Genomic DNA, 15,581 nt, shown 5'->3' on the forward strand with positions numbered 1-15,581 from the left:
GGGTTGTTGTTATTGGTGATTTTATTTTTGTGTAGCACATTTTAAAAAACGTTTTAACAATATACCCACTAGCACGTTCCCCCGAAGCATAGTCACCAATCTGTCCTGTTACAGTGTGGGATATGATAAACAGCTTGTATAAGAACCACTTCTGCTGATCATACTATAGAAACTTGTCTATTATGTCCTGGTTAAGCTCCCTATCTGAGGACTAGGCCTGTGGGGAAACATTGAGTAATTTGAACAAGGGATATGGTTTTTCTTTCCTTTTTTCCCTTTAGAGTTAATTATTTTATGTATTTGCGTGTTTTGCATACATGATCTCTGTGCATAATGTGTGCCTGCTGCCCATGGAAGACAGAAGAGGGTTTTGGAACCCCAGGTACTGGAATTACAGTTGGTTGTGAAATACCACGTGGGTGTTGGGTATTGAACCTGGGTCCTCTGCAAAAGCAACGGTGCTCTTCACTGCCGAGCCGTCTTTCCTGCCTATGGTGTGGTGTTCCCTAAGTCCATTTGTGTTTGGTGCTATAGCCAAGTGATGGTTCTTCAGGCATTTTAGTTTTAGAAAGAATTCTTTGTAGCTTTGAGTTCCTCTTGCCTTTTGCATAGCTATATGTTAGAAACCACATTAATATGTTTTTCTGTCTCCGATGGTCTGGCTCAGTAAGAATGCAGAACTGTTGACCTGTAGGCTAGTTTTTCATTTAGAGGACAGGTACAGAGAACCTTGTTTGCTGTTGTTGAAGAAAGATGAGAAGTTGAGTAGGTCAGTAGTTTCATTTTGTAGAATGGAAAACTATTTCTCATGGATTTCCCTAAAGCCACTGTGATCAAGCATTTAAGAATCAGTTTGTTTCCTGGGGTTCTAGCTCAGATTCTCATTTTGTTCTGTTACACCTGCCTGTATTTTCAGGAGGATAGGTGGGGTAGGGCGAGTGATTGCCTGTGTGACTGTGTCCTCTTAAAGAGTTTAAAAATAGTTCCCTAAGGCTTAGCTCCATGGAGTATTCCTTTAATCCCAGCACTCAGGAGACAGAGGCACAAGGAGTTCTGTGAGTTTGAAGCCAGCTTGGTCTACATAGCAAGTTCCAGGACAGACAAGGCTACATAATAGAGAGACCCTGTTTCAAAACAAAACAAAATAGTTTCCCTTGGAGCCAGCAAGGCCCACCTAGAGTAGAAATTACTCAGCTATTAAGATTTCTTACTGTTTAAAAAATGAGATTCTAGCCGGGCGTGGTGGCGCACGCCTTTAATCCCAGCACTCAGGAGGCAGAGGCAGGCGGATTTCTGAGTTCGAGGCCAGCCTGGTCTACAAAGTGAGTTCCAGGACAGCCAGAGCTATAAAAAAAATGAGATTCTATGTTCTTTTATGTGCAACCTTAGTCAAAATTTACCCAGCACAGTTCTGTAATTCCAGCTACTTAGGAGCTAAAGCAGGAAGATCAAAAGAAATAAGAAGTAACAACAAACACCACCTATTACATTTTCTTCCTATAGCAAGGGTGGCCAGGTATAGAGCTGTGTGTGCCCTTAAGCAAGCACCGCCTGTGATATCTATAGCCTTCTCTCCTTTGTCTTTTGGTTTTTGTTTTTCTTTTGAGACCGGGTTTCCCTGTGTAGCCCTGGCCATTCTGGAACTCACAAAGACTGAGTGAACCCATTCATCTGGGGTTCAGTCCTTAGTATCACAAAGGAGGGAGGGAAGCAATTTGATGGTTCTTTTGTTAGTGCATAGAGAATTATTTTCCCATGTTTAATAAGGCCAGCAGTTACTGAAAGTTACAGATAGCACCGGATATGGAGGTACACATCTTCAATCCCGGCACTTAGGAGGCAGGTACAGGTGGATCTTTGTGAGTTCCAGGATAGCCAGGGTTACACAGAGAAACCCTGTCTCCAAAAACCAAAAAAAGAGAGAGGTTATAGATATCACAGGTGGTGCTTGCTTAAGGACACAGCTCCTTATCTAGCCACTTTTTGCTAGGAAAAAAATGTAAATAGATGGTGTTTGTTGTTACTATTCATTTTTTGTGTATGTGTACTTCTGTGTACATGTATGTCTGGTGTATATTGTGTTTGGAGTGTAAATGTACATAAAAGGTTGGTGTCTCCCTCTTTCATTCTTTGTCTTATTTCTGAGACAGGGTCTCTCACAGAACCTGGAGCTCACTGGTTGAGCTCTTTGGCTGGCCAGCAGGCTCTAGGGATCCTTGTGTCCCTGCTTCCCCTGCACTGGGTTACCTTCTTATGTGAAGGCTGGGATCTGAACTCAGCTGTGTGGTGGCACTCTGACTGACTTAATTAAGAATCTTATTGTCCTGGTGCCTATTGTTAAACTACTAAAATGACAATGATCCCTAAGGCAGTACCTCACCATTCTCTGCGGTTCTCTATGGGCAGCTAGAGAGAGTGTTGAGCTTCAGTGTTCGTTGGGGTTGGGGATGCACGATGATCCATCCTGCATGTCTAGAGTTTTCCTTTAGAGAAACATCTCCATAATTATTTGTAGAAGTAATAGAGTCCAAAGATTTTAAGCAAAGGGAATGAAATATAGAACACTGGTCATTTTTAAGTCCTTAGTCATTTACTAGATCTTTAAATTGTCAGATATGTAAAACATAGTGTCTGTAACTGGCCTTTTGGCAGTGGATTCAGTATTTAAATGCATTCAAAACACATTTGAGTTTCTCCTGATCACTATTGGTCTGCCAGCGGACACCTATGCTATTTACATTTCCCAATACTCCTTTCATTTACAACTGAAATGTTAGTGTTAATGTAGAACAGCCCGACTTCTCCTGGTTACACTGGCAAAATCAGCATTGCTGTAATTGCTCACCTGGGCAGAGAATGGATGGGCCTGGTTGCTGACTGCCTCACATACCTCATAACTCGGAGACTTGGGTCTAAGTGGGTACTGGACATGCAGTCTTTCATCTGGTATCAAATGTGGTAGTACTTCTTTGGTTTGAGTCTTGTTTGTTTTTGTGTTACTGTTCTGTGTTTTCTGTTTTTTAATTGAGTTTTCCTTTTGTTCGAGTGCTTTCTCACTCCCACCCCCGCCTGCCTTTGTTAAATTGCCCCGACCCCTGGCCATTTCTATGCCTTGACTCTCCCATTTTGGTCTCTGTATAGTCTGTTCCTTATTTCTCCAGTGGTTGCAGCTTCTAAGCTAACAGAATGCTTCTGTCATGCTATGTGTTTAAAGCCTTGATTTTACTGCTGTCATACAAAACTAAACTCGACGTGGCTGTTGGGCTGTTATTTACAGTTTATTTCTCCCTCTGCTGCACTGATTAAAAGGACACTGTCAAGGTATTTTTTCATAATTTTTCAAATCATTTTCTTCACTGTTTACAGTAACCCATTAAAAGCTTAACACTTAAATCTTTTCCTTTCAATGATCCTCTCCATCACACATTCACACTGGTTTGTTGTTGTAGAGTTGCGCCTATATGTTGGGCTGGTGCGTTTAGTTTTTGTCATTGAAAGCGCATGTAAAACATCAGTTTTGTTTTGTTTTGTTTTTTGGTGGGGAGTGTGGATGGGAAAGGGGGAAGTGTAATGAATCAAGCAGGCTGCTCAGAAAATAGAGGGAAGAAACAAAGGTCAATTTGGTCCCTCTAACCTTGACAGTGTCCCTTTAAATATTTCTCTACCACACACCCTAGGCCCAGTTCCTGAAAGGGGATGCTGGGTGTTTCTCAGTTGAACTCTTTTATGTGACTGTCACCCTAACCACAAAGATTAAAGCTTGTCTGAAGCAAGCCATCCAGTTGGCACTGGAAGAGCTTTAATCTGCCCCATTGCGCTCTTGTGTTTTGGCACATCCCGCCCCGCCCCGTGGTAGAGGAGGCATATGTGGTTTAGTAGCTCCTCTTGGTAGAGCATCCTCTTGTGAGGCATTTTAGAAACCTGCATAGAAACACTCCAGGAAAGCAGTCTTGCTGTTACCATTGGGGAGTCATGGAGATTTTTATACTGAGACGTGATTGTCTCCTTCTGAGAGGAGAGCTCAGTGCCGAGTGCTCGAGCCATCTTTTATAGCACTATTGCAGGCTTGCTTGCACCAGAAATAGCAAGTTCCCGGCAGGATTTCACTTTAAGTTACTGAATACATGGCCATCACATCTTTGAAAGTAACTGATGAGAATGTGAATGAAATTCATGAGAGGGTCTCTGAACAACTCTAGTGGTGCAGTCAGAGCAAGCAGGACCATCACTGAGAGCTCTTCTTTCACTGTGGAAATGGGGCACCAGCTATTCTGACCCACCAGCTCCTGAGACCACGGTAATGCATAAACAGCACCAAGCATCTGAAGCCTGGCTCTCTATCTCGTTTTCTACACAAACGAGATTATTGGAGTTTAGATTTCCTTTAGGCGGGGAGTAGCTAATTCTCTGTGAAAGCCACCTCTCTCCTTGAGGTGTTAAGTATGACTGTCACTTGTATCTGTTGTGTTCACAGATCCAAAGCAGAGCTGCTTTGGCGCTCTTCCCCTTCTCTTTTAGAGACAGTCACCCTTTTTTGATAGGTCATCTGTCTTTGCCATAGGAGTGACCCATCTCATGGGATGGTATAGTTGAGTGCTTGCAAGTGTAAAATTGAAGGGTTTCCATTGAGAGGTAGCTTCTTACTGTGGTGATTTTGTCCCATCCTACCAAACACTTCAGGCTTGGTAGCTTGGTAGCTGCTAGAGCCTATTTTACTGCTTGGTTTTCTTGTTCCCTATTGTAGATTGATTGCACAGTGAAGTCTATATTTTAAATCTCATTTCTTACACAGTGCCCAGCCCTGGCAAAAGATGCTTATCTTAGGCCTTGGTGTCTCTCACTATTGCCAATGACTCCAGCAGTGGGGCTGCAGATAGTTTACATTGGGACAAAACTAAGATGTATCCAAGGAATGGTACTAATGAACTAATTAATGCTGCTGTCTGTAGAGCCTGTAGAATGGTCTAGGTCAGCTAGAGGACTGCTTGGTTGTATGTTCCCTTCCTCTGCCACAGCAAGGCACCAGACCTTCTGGTAACTATTCATAGTCTAAGACCTTTAGCATTGAACTCTGAAGCTGAGACTCCATTATTAATTACTATGTAAAAGTATGGTTATGATGGGTTATTGTCGGCACCATGAATTTACTTCCATATTTTCTCCTGTCCTTTGAAATTCTTTCATCCTTGAGCAGGTAACTTGAGCTGCTTCTTTTCCCATTTTGTTCTTATTCTTTAAGGCCTTGAGGTGTGTGATCACAGTTTTTGTTCTCTGGGACTTTTCTAGTGTGTCCTTTGCATGTCAGTGCAGCGTAGCTCAGTGTACCTTGTGCTTTGTGTAACTTCAGCTAGTGCCAATGCAGGTCTTCTAGCTCCAGAGTCCCAGCTCTGAGGGAAAAGTGGGAGAGAAGGAAATATTTCAGGCCTGAAACATTTCATATCTCATTTAAATGGACTTACCACTTCATAGAAAAAGTCAAATCATTGTCCTCAAAGGTTTTCCTTTGAAATGCATATTTTGGCCTCTAAACTGTAGAACATTTTTGTGTGTTCATGGATGACTGCTTATAGTCTTATAAGGACCAACTCTGCTATATTCATATTTGCAGGTTCCAAAAGAGAAAGATGAAATGGTAGAACAAGAATTTAACCGGTTGCTAGAAGCCACCTCTTACCTTAGTCACCAGTTAGACTTCAACGTCCTCAATAATAAACCTGTATCCCTTGGCCAGGCATTGGAGGTTGTCATTCAGTAAGTACTTTGAAACTGTTTATTGCATAGTGAATTCCATTTACAGATTGTTATTTATGTCTTATTTGAGCTAATTTTTACATATTTTCATGTGAGATTTTAAGTTCTAAAATCAGGGCTGGAGAGATGACTCAGTGGTTAAAGAGGAGCACGGGCTGCTCATCCAGAGGGCCTGGGTTCAGTTCCCAGCGCTCCTACAGCCACTCATAACGGCTGTCTGTATAGTAACAGAAGAGCTGACACTCCCTTGCCCCTCCCTCTGAAGTAACTACACGCATGCAGTGCATAGACAAGACAGGCAAACACTCAAAATAAAACTAAATAAATTTTTTTTTAAAAAAGATGAATTTCAAAGTAACACATTTTAAAAAATTATAGAATCCCCAAGGCCACTTTCTAAAATGTACCTGTTCTAAAAGGTACCATTTTAATGCATATTATTTATCTTGTAGGCTAGGTAACAAATAGAACAAGCTAATTTCCTTGTCTGAATATTTGACATTTGTTGGGCTTTGGCCCTTGGATTTTTGGCTAGGTTCCAATTTTGTGCTATAGAGCCGGTTCTGCAGCTGGGCCATATATATGTGTTGTCTCTTACAGGCTGCAAGAAAAGCATGTCAAAGATGAGCAGATTGAACATTGGAAGAAGATAGTGAAAACTCAGGAGGAGTTGAAAGAGCTTCTTAATAAGGTAGAGCTTTGCATTCAGTGTTCTAAAAAACTAAAACGGGGATTCCTTTAACTTAAAATGCTAAAGGCCTTTTTGGAGCAGCCCGGCTGGGTCTCCTTATCCTTACCAACTGCAGTTGATTGGTACAGCACCTGTGCTGAGGTCTGGGGCTAGAGCAAGATGAGCTGAGGCCAGCTACTCATTGAAGACAACAACCTAGTCAGCCCATTCATTGCCATAATTCTCTCAGATGCCAACATTCCCACCTCCATTTCCTAACTGAGGACTCTGTCACCACCAAGTTTCAGGTTCTAGGTGTTTCAAATATAGTTGTATTTTCCTTTTTATTTTACCAACTGCAAAAAATATCAGTTTATGGAGAAATGGTTCCTTAGCTGGGGACAGGGCCTCACATTGTCAGGCTTCCTGTCACACAGGAACTCCAGCGCAGCTCTGTATGGACTGTGGCAAGGATTGAGGAGTAGCTGGAGAATTGCCAGTTGGTAGACATCTGCGGGCCAGGTTTCAATACCTTGTTGATAACTGAGAAACTAACATTAGGAATGATCGCTTAAGGTTCTTTTTGTAGTGATCTGACTTTTACATGTAAGTTTAATATAAGGATCAAAGCTGGGCATGGTGGTGAGCCTGTGAGATTCCAACACCCAAGAGGCTGAAGCAAGAGGAGCTGTGAGGTTAAGATCTGGGCTACATAGTGAGACCTTGTCTCAAAGCAAAGCAGTGACAGCTAGCTGCTTTCCCAAAATAAGTTTAAATTGATGGTAGGTTGTTTCACATATTTTTAAAAATGGAATATTCATTTCCCTCTTTATTGTTTTGGAAGACAAAAATCCATCTTAGTTACCTGATAATGTTTCAGAAACCTCTGTTAAACTCTGTTTTTTTCCCAAATGGCAGGACATAGAACTGGTATTCAGAATTTCCCAGGCTCTTTCATAACAGTGTACAGGAAGACTCACTGTGAAGGGTATGTTATTTGGGAATGAATTGCTTTGCTATCGAGTATGAAAATTTTTTACTTTTCCATCTTAGATGGTAAATTTGAAGGAGAAAATTAAAGAGCTCCATCAGCAATATAAAGAAGCTTCAGAAGTGAAACCGCCCAGAGATATTACAGCCGAGTTCCTGGTGAAAAGCAAGCACAGAGATCTGACTGCCCTCTGCAAGGTCAGTGCCGTCCTGCCCTGAACAGTCAGGGAGAGGTAGGGAGCCTGAGCCGAGCCACAGCCAATGGTAACTGTCTGTACTAGGAGAAGGGGTTTTGGTGCCTTAGGAGCCATGGAGAGTCAGTATTGTGTGAGAATGTTTCCTGCAGGGTTCTTATCCTGACGGTTGAGATTGGTAATGCATGTGAAGTTTGAAGTCAGACTGTGGTTTAAGTAACCCACCTGGTGTCCCTAACACCTTGGCCTCCGTAGTCACCTTATCTGTGGCAGGCATGGTATTAGCCACACACAGATTGGAGGGTCCTTGTGAAGCTTAAATGAACTATGTCTAAGGAGTCCTGTCCCAAGGCCCCGAGAGGTGCTGAGAGCATAGTAGCTGCTTTGCTCTACATCCTGGCTTGGAACACACTGCTAGTGCTTTTACCATTTCTCCTCCTGCCCTGTCTCACCCCAGACTCATAACTTGTTTCCAGATAAAGAACCCCGCCTTAAATTAAATCACACTTTATAAGCATGGTCTGAGCAGGAAGTGTGCTACATATGAATTAGGTAGATATCTATTTAAGATTAAGCCACACTCATTTATTTTTTTATATAATGTCAGGAATATGATGAATTAGCTGAAACACAAGGAAAGCTAGAAGAAAAACTTCAAGAATTGGAAGCCAATCCCCCAAGGTAAGGAGAGAAACTCAGACATTAAGAATTTTAGCTTCGCTTTCCTTGAGATCAGTTTGGAAGATAATAAAACAGTGATGCTTTTTTTCTTGAGCGTATTGAATTATGTGATGAATGGGAAGTGTGTGTGGACATGGGCTGTTTCTCAGGTTTGTAGTCTCCTCCTCTTACATGTTAGTGTGACGACATTCTCAGTATCTACAGTTAGCCCTTCTCCACGAGTCCTGGTATTGAGATGACCTCTCATAGGTGGGAATTGTCTTTGAGTGTGATTTAAAAGTACTGTTGCTTTATACTGGAAAGATTTGGAGCAGGAGACAGAACTGTTCTTGTTATTTCCACTGGGGTCAGGCAGTGACTGCATGCTAATAAAATACTCCACATGCATCCGCCCTGTTTTCTTGCAGACAGAGATGCTGTCTGTCCTTGGAGTAAATTAGCCTGTGGATTTGAGACGAAGCTTACACTTTTGTGATGTATGAAGACTTAGTATGAGGAAATTTTTTCACACAAAGGTGACCCCACTGTAATTTGCTAAACCAAGTTTGACATTGCTCTCTAGAAATTAGGGACAGAGTAGTTTAATAACAGAGGTGAGAGCCTGTTCTGTGCTTTAGATATAAGGCAGAGTCCCCCCCCCCCCCCCCCAGCTTAAAGTCCAGATTGGCTTACACCATCCATGGAGCTCATTGAGACTAGTAGTGATGTCTTTTGTATTTTTGTTAACCCTGTACTCCCTAATTTTTTTTTTTTTCAGTGATGTATACCTCTCATCAAGAGACAGACAAATACTTGACTGGCATTTTGCAAATCTTGAATTTGCCAACGCCACACCTCTCTCTACCCTCTCTCTTAAACATTGGGATCAGGTAGGACTCCTTCATTATTCTGTCTGTCTGTCTATATGTCTGTCTTGTAGACAGCTTCAGGAGGAGATGGCATTTGCTTACAAAAAATCTGCATAAGCAATCAGCTTGATGATTTGCCAAGCTTGTTTCACAATGAGCTACCACCACAACTAGGATATAGAGCATTTCACCCTGTTGTCATGGTGCACTCCTGTCATCCCAGTGCTTTGGAGGCTAGGACAGAAAAAAATTAGTGAATTCAAGGTCAGTATAGCCTAGATTGCCTCTTTAAAAACTTTTAGTTACAGAACATTTACATTATCCTGAGTTGTCTTCTGCCCTTTGCAATTAATCGCTCTGCCCGATACTGCTTTTCTTTCTTTCTTTCTTTTTGTTTGTTTGTTTGTTTGTTTTTTGAGACAGGGTTTCTCTGTGTAGCCCTGGCTGTCCTGGAACTCACTTTGTAGACCAGGCTGGCCTTGAACTCAGAAATCTGCCTGCCTCTGCCTCCCGAGTGCTGGGATTAAAGGCGTGCGCCACCACGCCCGGCCTTTGTCTTGTTTTCTTGTAAGTTGTCTTTATGAATGACTTCACTTACCATGATGTTGTTTATCTCTTTATTACAGCTCTACCGTAGAGATAAACATAGGTTGTTAATTTATTGCTGGTGATGTATGTGTGTATTGTGGTAATATTAGTGAAGTTGCTCTGAATATTATTTTTATCAGATAAAAATGTAAGAGTGGAGCTGAGCATGGTTGGTCATGCCTTTAATCCTAGCACTTGCAATTTAGGCAGAGGTGGATGTCTGAATCCATAGCCAGCCTGGTAGACATAATGAGTTCCAGGACAGCCAGTGAGACACACCGTGAGATCCTGTCTCTGACTGCTCCCCCACCCTCCAAAGAAAGTAGGAATGGAATTGCTAAGATCTTAGGGAAAGTAGTTTCTGGCTTTGGTGGTACTGGGGATCGGGTTCAGGGCCTGTGCCTATCAGGTAATTGCTCTGCCACTGCACTGTGCTTACACCCCTAGCCCTGTTTTTAACCATGTAACAAACTTCCGAACTGCATACTAGGTGACTTTCCCCTTTTAAGTCAGCGACGATCCATGTGTTTCACATCTCCAGAGATGCCACCATTCCAGTGACTGTCAGGATAGTACCTTCATGTTTATCAGCTGCTCTGTCTTCTTTCAGTGAAAATCTGGTTGTCTTTTAAGTCAGAAGAGCTCATTTGTCAGATACATATTTTACACTATTTTCTTCTAGTCTTTGGCTTGTCCTTTTTGTTACTGACTCTACATGACCCTAGGGCGCATGCTCTATCATTGTTACCCTTCTAGTTCTGTCTGTACTTTTTACATTCTGAAAAATTGTCATCCTCACACCTGAGCTTATCTTTGCTGCTAGATCAGTTTTAACATCTAATTACTAAAAATCATAATTCCTCCCCCCCCCCCCCCCCCCCAGTTTCTAGACCATTGGTATACTCTTAGCTTCCAGGTCAGACCCTGGCTTGATAACTTCAGATGTCCAAGAACTTAAGCCTCTGGGCTGCCTTCGCCTCACTTGACCAACTAGTTTTGGAAATCTTCCTCAACTTTAGTCTGTCAATTTAAGAACTAAAAGTGGATTTTGCTCTTAAGTAAAAATGTAATTATGGCAGTGGATCTGATGCCTTGAACATCTATAATGCTGTAAGGATTTTATTCATATGAATAAAATATATATATGTGTATATGTATATATGTGTATATATATGTGTGTGTGTGTGTGTATATGCTTTGTACTTCCTGATCATCTGTCTCTATCCCATCACATATGGATGGATGGACTATACCTGGTCATATAGGACTGTGCTAATAACTATCTAGGGACAAAAGAAACTTCTTACTGGAGATTAGGAGCAAGATCAGCCAGTGGTTCCTCCCACCCACCCCTGGGTAGTTTAACTTTTGAATACTGAGTAACTGTTTGTGGTCTTAAAATACTGTTTGGGGCAGGAGAGGTGGGACATAAGGGAGAGGGCAGGCAGTCAAGTGGGTTGGCTGCTCTGGCAGAGGATCTGGGTTTGAATGCCAGCACCAACATGACAGTTGTTCATTCTGGTCCCAGAGTATCCAATACCCTCTTATGGCTTCTATGCAGGAAAACATCCATACACACAAAATATAAAGATTTTAAAAATTGATTTGTACAAGCTTGTGGTCTTTAACACTATCCTATAGAACCCAATGCAAATGGCATAGCATAAATTATATTTTAAAAGTGTAACAACAGGCCTTTCTTTTACCTTGATAGGATGATGACTTTGAGTTTACTGGAAGCCACCTGACAGTAAGGAATGGCTACTCATGTGTGCCTGTGGCTTTAGCTGAAGGCTTGGACATTAAACTGAACACAGCAGTGCGACAGGTTCGCTACACAGCCTCAGGTACGTGCCTGCTCTATAGGAAGGTAGAGCACCTTTCCTGAATGAAACAGGGCTAATTTTTATCTTTATTTTTGGTAACTCGTTTGCATGATTCATGTGTACATTTTGTAGACACCTTTTGCAATCAGATGGCAAAGTGACAGAAAACATAATACCGTCTTCATTCTGTGTCCACAGGAAGTGAGTGTAGGTTAGTTATCATACTTATGATGTGCCATGTTCTCAAAAAAAATCATAATTATGTTTACAGGGAATTGATCAAAAAAGATATATGCGTATCTTTTGTATGCAAATATTCATGAACAGTTATACAACTACATGTGCATAGATACATATATACATACATACACGTGTTCATAAAAACCACCTTAGGGCTCATCAGCCACCTGCTTGTTGGTGCTCAGTCTTAGAGTTTATTCTGATTTTATTTTTGTTAATCTGTGTTATTTTTTTTAAGTACATATTAGTACATTTTTAAGTCAACTTAGAGATCAATTAGCATTATAGTGTATCTCACAGTTTGAGGCTATGTATCAGTCTTCGAGTTGTCATCCTTAGTGAGCAGGTCACCACTTTACTCCAGTGATAACTCGTGTAGGATTTATCAAGTGTGAGTGAGGGTTTAAAGCCTGGCAACCTTAGGTTCGCCTCTTCTGTTTTCTTGTCTGGAAAGTGAAGGAAATAGCATGTTGAACCTGTTGGCTGCCATATTCAGTTTCCTCATTGGAGCTATCCTTGTTACCATTAAAGTTTTCCCACTTTCTCTAGGATGTGAAGTGATTGCTGTGAACACACGTTCCACAAGTCAAACCTTTATTTATAAGTGTGATGCAGTTCTCTGCACACTTCCTTTGGGAGTGTTGAAGCAGCAGCCACCAGCTGTTCAGTTTGTGCCACCTCTTCCTGAGTGGAAAACATCTGCAGTCCAGAGGATGGGATTTGGCAACCTTAACAAGGTGCTGTGCTTTCCTCTCTCCTGTCGCTTAGTATTTGGTGTCCGGTAGCATCAGTGAAGAATGGGCTCTGCATGTAGCCATGTTTGCCTGTTCCCTCAGCTGTCTGATCCAGGCCTGAGGCCTGGCAGTGCCTGGTTGTATAATATTCAAGCACACACTTTATAATCCCAAACCTACTTGGGATTCTCTTAGGAGTGGTTAGTAAGTCGTAAGAAGTCTGACTCTGGAAGGGGACAGTGATGCTTAGAGAGCAGCACTCCGAGGCCAGCTGATGTGCTCCCTTCCTCTGCTAGGTGGTGTTATGCTTTGACCGTGTGTTCTGGGATCCGAGTGTCAATTTGTTTGGGCACGTTGGCAGTACAACTGCTAGCAGGGGTGAGCTCTTCCTCTTCTGGAACCTATATAAAGGTAACTGTTTGCTATTTTATTTTTTCATACTCTTATAGAGACAGAATTAGGAATATTGAAGTTTTCTAATGTAGATATGACTTTTTTTATTAACTTAATAAGCAAATCCTTAAAAAGCCCTTCAAAGTGTTGCATGTAAAAAAATGCATGTAAAAATGAAGAAACATCCTGATCCTATTTGCCCATAAGCCTCAGATCACTTCCTTAAAATGTGTTTATGTTCCTATCTCCCATCCTGTTTATTTTACAATCAGTTGGTTAACTAGAGCTAAATAAGTATATTTAATTCCCTCTTCCAAGAGAGTGAAGAACAGGTGTTTCCTATGCAGCAGTTGTAGGCCACTGCTCAGCAGCACAGACACGTTTTTGACCTGTCATTCAATCCCTGGTGAAGAGGCATTCATACACTGAGGGCACCATGCTTTTCCCTGGTTATATCCAGGCCATCTGGTCCTGTCACTGCCAGTATCATGGAATATCTCCCACACCCCCTTAGCATTCCTTACCCACCACCACCCATGTCCTTGTCCAGGCCATTGTCACCTCCTGTAACAGCTGCTAATAGTTACTAGTGTCCCTGTTTGTTGATTGCTAATGGGGAAGAAGGGTTTCCTACCAAGGATTTACTGAAGCCCTTCCTTTGTTCCCCATCTATCCTCCCTGCCGGCTCTAAGAACTTGGAACTGTTTTCAAATCCTGGTTGCTTTGTTGTTGAGAGCTTCTGTGTGTATTCCTTCTCTTTTCACTGTCTGGCTAGCTTTGCCTTTACAGCTTGATCAAATGTATATAATTGAGGGCATACATTCCTGTTGCCTAGAATCTGAATTAAATCTCTTATTCTGTTCTCTTTACTATGTCTTGTGTCACGATTCTGTGCCCATATGGTTATTTGCCTGTTAACTGTAGTATAGTTTGTATCTTTCACAACCACAGGAACTAGGTAGCCCTGGGGTTGTCATGCAATTCTGTTAATACTCACCAAATGGATGACTGTGGGTAGTAATAGGTATGAACTAGGTAAAAGGGATGTTGCTTGCCATTGCCATGGAGCCACCTTAAGTGGCCAGGACTAAAAATTCTAGGGGGTGGTGAAAGCCCACCAGTCAGTTTCTAGGGACAGAGCTGAGAACAGTAGTTTCCAGCTTTTTGTGGTATATGGCTTGTTGACTTTGTTCTCTTAAGAAAACCCTGGAATTGTTCTGTTTCCCCAGCTCCAATACTATTGGCCCTGGTAGCAGGAGAAGCTGCCGGCATTATGGAGAACATTAGTGATGATGTGATTGTCGGCCGGTGCCTGGCCATTCTCAAAGGGATTTTTGGCAGCAGTGCAGTACCACAGGTATGGGAGTGAGTGGACAAGCAGGGATTCAGCTTGCAACTGAACTAGGGCTTGGCCAGGATATTCCTTCCATGTCAGGATGAAGATATGTGCTGAGTGGACATGAATTTTAATGTGTGAAACTAAAGAATAATACTCTAGGGTGTGTCCCAGAAAAATCAAAGCTGCTAGCTTTTGATTCTCTTTTGTATGTGGGATCACATCCCAAGTAGCTTAATTCACCAAATACCTTGGGAAGTCTTAAGAATTTCTTGGTAGCTTATTTTTCAGGCCAATTGCAATACTTTTAGCCCCCTATGAAAGAGTAAGCAACATGGTTCTTCTCACATAAATAAGGTCTTCCCTAGTTGTCAGAGATGGCTGATTTGTCCTGGAAATGTGACTAACTCACATTTCTGTGTAGCCCAAGGAAACTGTGGTGTCTCGCTGGCGTGCTGATCCGTGGGCCCGGGGCTCCTATTCTTATGTGGCTGCAGGATCCTCTGGAAATGATTATGATTTAATGGCTCAGCCGATCACTCCTGGCCCCTCAATTCCAGGTGCCCCACAGGTAAGAAACTAGGAATCTGTGTCTGAGCCTATTTGGGAAAAGACCACAAGCTTAGGGAAGAACTGATATCTCTGACAATTTTAGACTATTATTTATTCTACCCTTAAGATACTTTTGGAATAAAGTACTATTTCTCATACATGAGCTTTGCAAATGTAGCCGAGATTAGAAATTAATCTAGAGTGTATACAAAGTCGGTAATTTTTCTTGCTCACTTTTTCCCTTTAAAAAGTCCTAGCCGGGCGTGGTGGCGCATGCCTTTAATCCCAGCACTTGGGAGGCAGAGGCAGGCGGATTTCTGAGTTCGAGGCCAGCCTGGTCTACAAAGTGAGTTCCAGGACAGCCAGGGCTACACAGAGAAACCCTGTCTCGAAAAACCAAAAAAAAAAAAAAAAAAAAAAAAAGTCCTATTTGAGGATTAGGAAAACAGCTAAGCATTTAAGAGTGGCTGCTGGTCTTCCAGAAGACCTGAGTTCAGCCCCCAGTACCTGTATCGGATGGTTTATCACCTCTTGGAATGATAGCTTCAGGGTATCTGACATTCTCTTCTATCTCCCTAGGCATACAAACTTTTTGAAGCCTTATCAATTGTACCTAATTTTCTGACAGCGTGTAGGATTGCAAAGGTCCGAGTTACTAGGGCTTTGTAGGTTGTAGGTCCTGCTCTTATATAGACTATGGTAAACCTTGTTACAGTATTTCTCAGTATCATAACCCCAAGGCTTGGTATCTGCTCTGAACTAGAAAGTCAAGTACATT

At 42.0% G+C, this 15,581-nt stretch overlaps 1 protein-coding gene across 2 annotated transcripts in view; it reads left to right on the top strand.

The window, feature by feature from the left end:
- Positions 1-15,581, top strand: part of Kdm1a (lysine demethylase 1A) — a 54,932-nt gene that overhangs the window by 38,598 nt on the left and 753 nt on the right. For both annotated transcript variants that reach the window (XM_021160225.3, XM_021160226.3), the window contains 10 exons: positions 5,609-5,751; positions 6,352-6,442; positions 7,475-7,609; positions 8,213-8,286; positions 9,044-9,155; positions 11,437-11,569; positions 12,338-12,525; positions 12,819-12,933; positions 14,145-14,272; positions 14,676-14,822. In XM_021160225.3, coding sequence (XP_021015884.1) covers positions 5,609-5,751; positions 6,352-6,442; positions 7,475-7,609; positions 8,213-8,286; positions 9,044-9,155; positions 11,437-11,569; positions 12,338-12,525; positions 12,819-12,933; positions 14,145-14,272; positions 14,676-14,822 — 1,266 coding nt within the window. The remainder of the gene's footprint in view (positions 1-5,608; positions 5,752-6,351; positions 6,443-7,474; positions 7,610-8,212; positions 8,287-9,043; positions 9,156-11,436; positions 11,570-12,337; positions 12,526-12,818; positions 12,934-14,144; positions 14,273-14,675; positions 14,823-15,581) is intronic.

Source organism: Mus caroli, unplaced genomic scaffold (assembly GCF_978045245.1).
Source record: "Mus caroli unplaced genomic scaffold, Mus_caroli_1 scaffold_6, whole genome shotgun sequence".
Classification (NCBI taxonomy): domain Eukaryota; kingdom Metazoa; phylum Chordata; class Mammalia; order Rodentia; family Muridae; genus Mus; species Mus caroli.